Source organism: Cyprinodon variegatus, unplaced genomic scaffold (genome assembly GCF_000732505.1).
Source record: "Cyprinodon variegatus isolate N-32 unplaced genomic scaffold, C_variegatus-1.0 Scaffold336, whole genome shotgun sequence".
Lineage (NCBI taxonomy): Eukaryota > Metazoa > Chordata > Actinopteri > Cyprinodontiformes > Cyprinodontidae > Cyprinodon > Cyprinodon variegatus.
In genome coordinates, this window is record NW_015150789.1 from 497,124 (window position 1) to 508,128 (window position 11,005).

The 11,005-nt window shown below is 36.6% G+C and overlaps 1 protein-coding gene across 1 annotated transcript in view; it reads right to left on the bottom strand.

Moving 5' to 3' along the window:
• Window positions 1–7,905: 7,905 nt before the first annotated feature.
• The window catches only part of wdr43 (WD repeat domain 43), a 12,576-nt gene continuing 9,476 nt past the window's right edge, over window positions 7,906–11,005 (bottom strand). Inside the window, exons 14-16 of the mRNA XM_015385322.1 lie at window positions 9,740–9,809; window positions 8,683–8,741; window positions 7,906–8,591 (exon numbers count right to left, since the gene is read on the bottom strand). Coding sequence (XP_015240808.1) covers window positions 8,472–8,591; window positions 8,683–8,741; window positions 9,740–9,809 — 249 coding nt within the window. The 3' untranslated portion in view covers window positions 7,906–8,471. The remainder of the gene's footprint in view (window positions 8,592–8,682; window positions 8,742–9,739; window positions 9,810–11,005) is intronic.

Sequence of the window (11,005 nt, forward strand, 5' to 3'; positions counted from 1 at the left end):
ATTATTTCTTTAGTAATTGTTATTTATTATAACTTAAGTCAATATCTATTTATTTTACTGGCAGCTGATTTTTGTTTGACTTTAATTCCAAAAAAAGAAAATTAAAATCAATCAACTGGACTTTGTTTCCAAGTTTGAAGACGTTTCGCTTCCCATCCAGGAAGCTTTTTTCAAATGAAAATGTCTGAAATAGCGTTGAGTTCCAGGTTTTATACACTGTATAAAACCGTATAAAACCTGGAACTCAACTCTATTCCTGACATTTTCAATTTCAAATATTTGACTTTAATGGAACGGTATATAAACTTTGAAGCACAACTAGTCAGATGGTTTTAAATGAATGCTCGGTAGAAATCTATGACATTAATATTTAATTAAGTTATATATTTTCCAAGATGTATTTCTAATAATATATCAATTTTCACCGTTAGTAACAGAGTAGGGATACATTTAGTTTATCATCATCTTGCTGATAATGTTTGCTTCTCTCCAGCAACATTTTTTTTGTTTGTTTAGCTACTGATGATGGTTCTAGATTATAAATCCTGTTTCCAACACAAACATCAACCAATGTTTCTGTTTTCTCCTCCATTGCTTTTAATGCACATTTTTTTCATTTTAAGACAAATTGGTTTGCTGTCCAGATACGTTCATGTCTTGAATTGTCAGCCTGGAAGTTTCTCTTTTTTATGTCTTGGATTTTGTCCAAGTTTTAGATAAACCTCCTGGTTGATTTACCCCCTTTAAGGCGTCTCTCCCCCTGCAGCTGTCTGGTTAGGGTCAGTCAGCTGCTCTTTAAACGCCTTCTTCTAACTGCAGCAGGTTAGACTTATCTAGGTAATAAAAATGAATAACATCAACAACTTCCGTACCTTTGAAAGATACAACCTGGAGGTGCCCAGCTGATAAATAATAACATTTCCTATTGGTAACTTTTTATTTAAGTTAAGCAACTGACTAAACTTTATAATCATTCTTGATTTCAGATATTTTTCCAGATGTTATAATAACCTTACTTAAGGTTCGTGGGTCACAAAAATCCACTTGTTTCAAAATGTAATATTTTATTTCTAATGGAGTTGTGGGTAAAATAAATAAAGCTTTGAATGTTATCTTGAGAGAATAGTTGGCAAAATTCTCCATAGAGGCGTCAATGTGGTATTAGAATAATCAACAGATCAGATATATTGTTTTATAAAAGGACTTTTAAAGGTAATTAACCAAATTCTATACATCGATGCCTTTCCCTAAAATAGGAATTTTGAAGATGTTTCTTAACTGTAGCTTCTCTCTAATGATCTTGGATAGAAGCGTAGACTCATTCTGAACACTGTTAAATTCATGTGCTTATTAGCACAGCAGGAAGATAAAACAACAAATGATCTGCAGAATGTGATTTAATGTCTAACTGCTTGAGTTTTAACCTTTAAGAGACGCACCAATCAGAAACGGCCCATATTGTTTCCTATAAATTAAAGTGTGCAAATTATATTCCCTGTTTCTTCAATAAATCAAACCTGAGAATTAGACTAATTTTTGTTCAAAGTGCATCATCTAACAACGTATCCATGAACGTATATCTTTAGGTTTAGATTATGTTCAATTACTTTGTTTCTGTTGAATTCAAAATGACTACCTCTATTGAAGAACCTTCATTGTCACGATCCCACGAACTTTTATATCTGTAGCTGATAGAAGCGCCATCGGTGCATCTCTACGTATAAAATAGCTATAAAAGAAATCAGACAAGAGATTCCTAGATGGCAGAGACACTAATATCTCCTGAGTTCCTCCTCCTCCATGGTGGGCAGTGCTGTAAATATGCCTGCTGGCGGCTCCTCTCCTGATCCTGGATCAGACCTGCTCACCTCACCTGATCTCTCATCCTTTATCAAACCAACAAACCTTCAGAGGTCAAAGGTTAGAGAATCCAAGGCAACACAGAACCCAGCTTATGTACAGAACTGTCAGTGTGTCTGCACAGAAACAGCATAGTGAAGCGACGGGGGGGGGGCACTAATGTCACATTTCATCCACAGATTGATTGCAATGGCTTGATTTTTTATTTTATTTATTATAATCTTAGAAGGAAGCGTTTCCTGAATTTTGCGGCTCTCCATGCTCTTAATGTCATCTCTGCATTCTGTTACCAGCTCATTTCTTCTGCTGTGTTCTGCTGCGAGCTGTAGCTGCTTTCGTCGTGCGTTTGTGTGGTATGCATGACGCCTGCCGCACTCAGCACTTCCTTTCTGCTTTTTTTTTCTTTGCTTTTTCAGTCTGAGACTAAAGTGAAACATCACTGTGCAGTGACTGGAATATGATGGGATTTTGTGGGAAACTGAAGAGAGTTTTAAAATAAGGGGGAAATATTACTGTTTTTAACTGTTTTCTTTCTTTCTTTCGGCGTGCGTGCGTGTGTGTGTAACAGATAAGGGGCACATTTTATTGGATGGGTATGTTTTTTGGCCTGCTATGAGATGTCAAAATAAAAAAAGCAAAATTCCAAAGCTGATGATTCTTCACTGTCCTCAGATTTAAAAAAAAAAAAGAAAAAAAGAAGCATCTTTTGGTTTATAGAGTTTCCTCTCTTACCTTTTCTAGTCAGTTCAAATAGATCCTGCAAATTCTCTCTAGAAATCATACTTCTATAAACAGACCAATGATAAAGATCTGTAAAAAGCCATTAGATAAGTTATTGCAGCATCTCAGTCTGAGAAATTCAGGAAAAGAAATCCTTCATTTCAGTAGAATTTTTCCAGGGTGTACAAAAAAAAAAAAAAAAAAAAAACAGGCAGCAAAAAAGTTTTTTTTTAAAACCACTGGTCGCACAACTAGATGACTTTACTAACTATAAGATTTCACCTTTTTCTGGATCCTCTTGTAATCTCTTTTTCTAATGTTCCCCACATGTATCATATGGTATCTGAGAACCAGAATTTCTCTGAGGAATCTTCTCCATGAACCATTGTTCTCATAAAAGAACCAATGATTTCCATTTTAGTTTATAGGTAGAGTTCGTCTGTTTTTTTGTGTGTTTTTTTTCATATATTTTCATATTTCAGGGTTTAAATTACCATGCACTCTAAGTTTCCAGGGCAGTTTAAAAGAAAAACAGACCTCCAGCAGGATAGATCCTCAACACTACTTAAAGGTATTGTGGAGAATTTTCATGAATTTTCTGAAAGACTTACTTCACTTAAAAAAAAAAAAAAAGCACAACCCTGTACCCGCTTCCCGAGAGGGAACGCCTATTAAACGTGTGTGAGAGCGTGCATGAACCCATTTCTCCTCGTGCACGCTCTGTTTAAAAGTTGCTGTTTGCGTCGCTCATACAAGCTAACTTTCCAAAAGAAGATTTGCAATTTTTCCACTATGTCAGACTCACCACCGGTAAATGGCGGCCGAGCACGAAGGAGGGCCTTATATAAACATTCTAGTCAATCACTACAATGATTGACGATTAGGAGGACCACTTATTTTGATGATCCACAAAGATAAAGAACATCCTCCACTATACCTTCAACATTATTCATGAGAAATTCTTCCCCATATTTATCGTCACCTATGGTGCTTTTTTTCTGCCGTAAAGCCAGATTTTAATCTCATTGGACCGATGCAAGCAGTTCCCCTTAAACTCTACAGCCCAGCTGAACAACTTTGTTTTATTAGCATTGATAGCAACCAGTTAGCAGCTAATAGTTGACATGGATATATTCTGACTCCACCAAAGATGGCATTCTTTGTTAAAGCTGCCAATGAGTGAGTTTTTTTTCCAACTCCTACCATCCTGCTGGTTATTTTCAGTAGCAACCTCATCATGAGCCCAGATCCAACCGGGGGCCGCTGACCTTTTGAAAGGGGCGGGCCCTCATTTTACATCATATTTATACATAAGAAGAAAGGAAACCCTGGTTTAAATATGGATTCTTATTCACGATTATAGAGGAGGTTATAGAGGAGGTTTGTTACCCAGGTTCTGGGATATTACTGCACGTCTATGTAGGTAAACATCAGACGTAATGATGAAGTAATGAAATGACTCTGACCTTGGAGTCCATTGAAGGAAGCTGGAGGGTCTTAGAGGTAGCAGAGAAGATAAACGGCATAAGATTCAGCCTAAATAGAAATTGTTGAGGTATTTTGAATATGTAATTTGGATTATGTGAGGATCCTTCTTAAAAGCAGCAGCACAGCTTTAGTTGATTGACTAAACTAATTTGCAGGCAACACATCATGGAAGAAAAGCTTCTGATAACTTTGGCCCTGATAGATTTGTTATTTTATATTATCTTTATGTTTTCAGAAGTAGGTTATGCTACTGCAGGAAATAAATTATTAAAACAGTTTTTACTTTGTTTCAAAGTCTGTTTTATCCATATATTTTTTTGCGATGAAAGACATTTAGAATAGATAAAGAAGGAGAATGTGGATATTTTTCCCTTGCTGATTATTTAATATCAGTAAATGTTGCCGTTTAAATACCTTCCCTGAGTGGGAAAAAAAGCACAAATGTGAATAATCACAAACTCAAATGTAGTTTATTTAGTACTCCACACTTTTCAGCAAACTCTCTGGCTGTTTTTGCAAAGATTAATGTTTTTTTTTTTGGTGTGTAATTTTCACAATGCTATCACAGCCAAGAGCAGATGAACTGCACTGTTTACATTTTTCAAAACTGGAGGTTTTTCATTAAGTAGATTTGAATTTCTTTATTCTTATTTTTGTTTTGTTTTTCCGTGCAATATTTATCCTGTTGAGAGAAATAATTAAAAAGCTTCAGATAAATTATTTCCAGGTTCATATTAGTTTAACTGCTGAACTTTCCATCATTTCTGTATTATCTAATGTTTCATTTGTTTCTTTGCTTTTAATCCTGTTTTTAAAACGGTCCAAGGCACAACAGGTACTAACGCCTGCTTAGTAATCAGTTTCACAAAAGAAAATTACTACTAACCACATGAAAACTGTGAACTGCTCCTTTAAAAAATGCATAGTTTTGTTTTTATTTCCCCACTAGTTAGCTTCAAAACAACATGGTGACCATGATACTATGTCAACCAAAAGTGCCAACACTCAATAAATACATAAAACAATAAATCATTACTTAGGTGACATGATGCATTCATCATTTAAAGTGAATTAAATATACCTGTCATTAATTAAAAATGTTATTAATAACAATTTTGATTGAAGCTGTAATTAGTTTATAGTTTTTTGGTCCAGAACATGAAGAACGGATCTTATTTATTCTATGAGCCAAACTGATCAAAGGCAGTGGGCGTGGCCAGCACTGCTATGGTCAATTTGATTGGTCGAAGGAAAAGTTAATATGGAACTTAACCAGATCTTAATATGTATTTAAGTTTTGTGTCATTCTGCACAGGTGTGATGATTAAATGATAAAGTTTGTTATAATCATGTATGACAGATTAATCTTTCCATAGAGCTCTCTGATTATTGGGGCCCACAGGGCAGCAGAGGCCCTCAGTGATTCTGCTTGTGTCTCTCTCAGCGTCTCACTTGTTTTCTTCTGTAGTTTTTGTTCAGGTAAATTAAATAAAGGTTTCCCGTCTTCAAACATGACATATAACTCCTGAAAATGTGTTTCCAAAGTAAACTCAGTGGTTCCGATTTAACTAAACGCTTTAGTTTAATTCCAAACATTAGAACAAACTTCCCTTTTGCATAAATGGGGCCCTTCGTCTGAATGCCAGAGATGCTTTTTGTTTGTTTTTATACTGTTTTTTAATGATTCTGTTTCGTTTCAGAGAAATGTGCATGGATTTCCTTTTGATTTTGGATGTTTTATCCTTATTAAGATTTTGAAGTGGGTGCAACAAGTAAATAAAATATTCTATTTGAAGAAGAGAAAATATTTTCTGTATTTATTAGCAGCGTGGGGAAGGATTGTGTGCAGATTTCAGTTCGGCCCTTCGGTCCTCCACCGGGGGAAACATGCCCTGATTGGGGCGACACCGATACAGCTGCATCTACATTTATAAAGCTTATTCTAGATTTTATCAAAATATACATCAAACATTTTTGAAACATTTTAAAATGTCTGTGTGATTAACACTGGCTTCAGTAAAATATTTTGTTCCTATTCTTCAGCCTTTCCAAGACTTTGCCACCAATTATTTTATGGAAAGTTATTCTATATTTTCTTCTTTTTTAAAAAATTTAATTTAAACTGGATTTGAAATGGTTAAAATCCAAAAACTAACATTCTATAGTTTTTAACATTTAGGACCAGTTCCCACCTTTTCCAGTTAAATGAAGATAAAATGCATCTAATCTAAATCCTGTTACTGTCCACATTATGAAGATCAACACTTTCTCCAGACCAGGGGAGTTATATGTCACATTTTTTGAGACATTTAAAGAATATATATTACAGAGTAACACTTAGCAGGTTTAGCAATGGTACCAACAAAAAGGCTCAGTTTAGCTGCTGCTCAGTTATCATATATAACAGAATTCTAGAAAGGAATCATTAAAGAAAAAATTAAACTTTAAATCAGAGTAAACCCAACAAACCCTGGAGATGAACTAAGATGAGCAGAGATACTCTCAGCTGGATTCATCTGGAAATTAGTCAATCAAACTCTGTTCATTTCATTATTTAAAGGTAGAGTGGAGGATGTTCTTTTTCCAGGTGGATCATCAACATAACTGGTCCTCTTAACTGTCAATCATTCTGGTGATATGTTTACGTAAGGCCGTCCTACGTGCTTGTCCCTGTTTTCCCTTACCGCTGGTGAGTCTGACATGGTGGAAAAATTCCAGATCTTCTTTTAGAAAGTAAGCTTGGATGAGCGACGCAAACAGCAGCTTTTAAACAGAGCGTGCACGAGGAGAAATGGGCTCATTCATGTTGTTGCGCGCATATAATAGGTGTTCCCTCCCGGTTGCACATGTGCATTTTTATTTTTAAGCGGAGAGGTTGTTTTTAAAAAAATTCTTCACTTTACCACCATACGTCCACTATACCTTTAAGACGTTTAAGACATTTCATCTGCCCAGTTCCTTTCAGATTGAACCATTTTTAGGGCTCTATCCCTTTAATGTAAAGCTGTAGATGAACACATCCCTCCTCAAAGCTTAATCTGCTTCAGTGGCTGCAGACAGATGGATATTAGATGATGCTGCATGTTTGATCCAGAGCAGAAGGGGTGGAGCCTGTTGCATAACCAATAAGAATGCAGAAAGCAGTGGAGTTCCTGCAAGTCATGGTTTGTTTTGGAAACAGCTGGGAAGTATTTTAGTTGCCAGAACAATCTGAGAAAAACTTTGATGCTTATAAAACTGGCATCTCTATAGGAGTGTAAGTGGGAATTAGCACCATGCTAACCGTTAGCCGTCTTAGCATCCGTGGTTCAGTTTAAGTGGATTATATGGAATTTACAGCATATATTACCGTCTGTAATAACTTCTGTAAATTAATAAAATAATTATACTTTATCCAAGTATGATAAAACACTGGAAAAAATCTAAATCTAGATAAGTCATTATTTCTTAAAATAAGAGCATATGTTCTTGAAATAAGAAGCTAAAAGAGAATTTTGCCAATGGATCAAGACAATGTAGATTTAAAATAAAACACAAATGCATCGTCTAACCCTAACCCTAACCCTTCAAGTGCATGTCATCTAATTATCTTATTTTAAGAGTAAAAATACTACCTCATTTACCTACTCAAATTAAGGGTAAATACACTTAATTTAAAAAAGTTTTACTTATTTCTAGATCGTTTTTCCAGTGTAAAAACTGTGGCAACAAAACTGAGGCTATTAAACGATACAGAAGACATAAATGGCAGAAAAAACCCATAAAGGTCATTTTGCATAATATTTCCTCCTAAAGACGTAAATCGGCTGTGAAAACAAGGCAAGAAAAGAAACTTGATTTAGGAGAAATAACAGAAGTTTGTTTAATCCCAAAGATTTGTGTAGAGGGAAGAGCTCGTACAAACACTTCACTGTACATAAAGATTTACACAGTGTGGGACGGCGACAAACGATGTCGCCTTTCAGTCCCACTTCCTGTATCCTGTACATCAGCCAGGGGGGGGGACTGGTCTCAGTCCCGGCTCCACTATAGCGCCCAGTTTCCATTTGTTTGCTTCAGAGTTAAATTAAACCAACCAGAAAGACAGTTTATATTCTGAACTATATTGAAGTAATTAAGGACACATTTTGGAATGCAGAGGACGAACCGAACGGCAGCTCTAGTGGGGGTGGGGGGGCACAGAGATGAAGATCTGCATCAGCTGTAGTTTCAATGGGTGAGAAGAACCAGCGATGGATGCAGCCGTGAAGGAAAGGTTCGCCGCTGGAAGGCGTCCCTTTATTTTGTAAAACCAATTTTTCTTTTTTTGTGTGATAATAAAATCAAAAGGCTTGAAAATAAAATGACAGTTTATATATAACTCTTTAAAGTCCGTGTGGTGAATCATTGAAATGGTTTTGCTTTCATTCTTCTTCGCTCTCGTTTTCGTGCTCCATGTCCTCCTCGCCGTTCGCTTTGGCTTCTTCTCTTCTGTCAGGATCGTCGTCTTCGTCGTCCTGCATCGCCTCCTCTTCATCCCAGTGCTGAGAAAATAATATATAAATAAAATCCTGTCAGTGATGAGCCTAAACTCTTTTTCAGGATAAACTGCTGTGATAGTTGAGCCTAACTTACATCTGAGCCTTCATCTGGAAGAGCTTCATCAACAGAGGCGTCGTCTTCGTCAGACGACTCTATAAAACGGACAATAAATGAGCTGATGTGTGATGAGAGGAATGCATGTTATTAAAAAGCCCTGCAATGACGATAATATGTGGAAATGCTGCAATATATCGCTTCCCATCTTTAACATACTGGTGAAGTCACTGGTTTCCAGTGAGGATTCTACTGCCTGAAGACACAACTGACTAAACTATGTTACCATTTAAAACATTATTTCCTCCCTCTTGGAACTTTAAGCTCAAAATGGATGAACTCCAAACAAGCCTTTGAGATACGAGTTTAGCTTACAGTCGTATGATGATGAAATAGCCCTGATATATTATATTTAATCTCTGCTGCCAGATCAGAGCTGAAATTACAGACAGAATTAACAAACTGATGAACAACAGAGCCAAAGGTCTGCAGAACAGAGCAATGTTCAGGGTTAATGGGACATGTGGCCGACCAACGCTAAACTTAACGCTAATGGACTAGGGCTGGGTAAAAAATAAAAATCGATTGAATCGATTTTAAATCTATTCCTTTACATTTTTGCAAAATTGATGTCTAGGGAATGAGATCGATTCATTTTATAGTGACGCGTGTGACGTTCACATTCAAACGAGCAGGAAAGATGCTCTCTAGAGCAGCGGTCCCCAACCACCGGGTTCGCACAGAAAAAAAACAAAAAAACAAAAACAATATATATATATATGTGTGTAATTTACCGAGTCTGAGTGATGTTTTAAAAAATATTTTAAAAATTGCAGTATTCTCTCCCAATTACATCAGTTGGGGCATCTGTGCCTCTTGACACAGGTTAATTCAGGTCAAGACGCATCCTATCTATAACATCCTATCTTTGTGAAGCGGGATTTACGTTTACATGCAGAGAGAGATCTTTTAAGAAAAGGAAACTAAAGAGATGGTGAAATAAAGTTTCTATGAGATCTTTGAAGCGGCGATCTGAGGTCGTTAGGTGAGAACCGGGCTGATTTAAAATGCAGAGGATGAAGAACTAAACACTCACCTTCCTCATACACCAGTTTAGCTGTATGGTCGACCTCTGACACAGCATTGCTGCTGTCATTTGCTGCCACCTAGTGGAAGAATTAGGAACAAAGTGTTAGAAGAACGGCTAATTGATTTAATTAAATGTAAACCAGCAGTAAACCAGACAGACAACTTCTAACATGGAGGAGACGATAAACCAGCTGTTCTAAAGGCTCTACATGTTTTAACCACTTAACTCACAACTCGTTGATTACAAACAACAAATATTAAATTTAAACTTCCATGAGTACGAGATTTTCTAAAGAAATCTTCACCATCTTTTTTGTTTTAATTATTATTCATTTTAAGCTTCCCGTTATATTGTCTTTTAATTATTTTGTTATTTTTGACGACCGTGTTGCTTAAATGAATTGGCTCTGGTGGGATTTTATTTTCTTTAAAAATAAACATTTGATGCTTGTTTTATGGAATCCGATGCAAAAGGATTTAGAAAGTCTTTTTTAACCCGAAACTATTACCAGAGCAGAAAGTGAGCATTGGTTTATGAATAAAAGACCGTTAACCAAAGTACAGGGAGGAGATCATCCTCACATCGTGTCTCACTGAGAAACGAGTCTTTCTGTGGAATATTTGTTAAACAGTCCAAACAGCTTCAGGACGATCGTAATCAAATCAAAAGGGTTTCTTTCCCATCTGACAGGAAAGAACAACTTACTTCCTTTACCCCACAGACAGCTAAATGTGTGAAAAGGATCAGTCATCCAGTTTACTGTCTGTGAGGCTGATCGTCCCTCCGGTCAGCAGCGGGGGGGTCAAAGCCACTGTGCTTCTGCTCAACCTGAACCCAGACGATCCGTGTGATCCAGTCTGTGTTTTCTATGTGACAATGATCTGTAGCACCGCTCACTACACCATCAAACGGCTCGTTACGCCTGACGAACAGACATTCACGCTGTCCGTCACAGCGTCCGCAGCATTTATCGTCTGCGCAGCGTTCCCCCATACTGGCCGCTCCAGGGGGGCACATTCAGCAACAGCTTCAGGATGACACCACCTGACAGTCATTTCTTTCCTGGAGTTTTTCCACATCTTCAGGGGTTGACGTTAAGGATTTTTCACATTTCATTTGCCCAGAAACTATTTTTCCTTGCCCAGTATAATGTTTGATAAATATAGTTCCTAATATTCATTTTTGTATTTATATCAATGAAACATGTTTGTTTTTTAAATGTTTTTTGTAATTCAGTATTTTTTAAGTTTCCAGGTTCCTGGTGTGTATCTG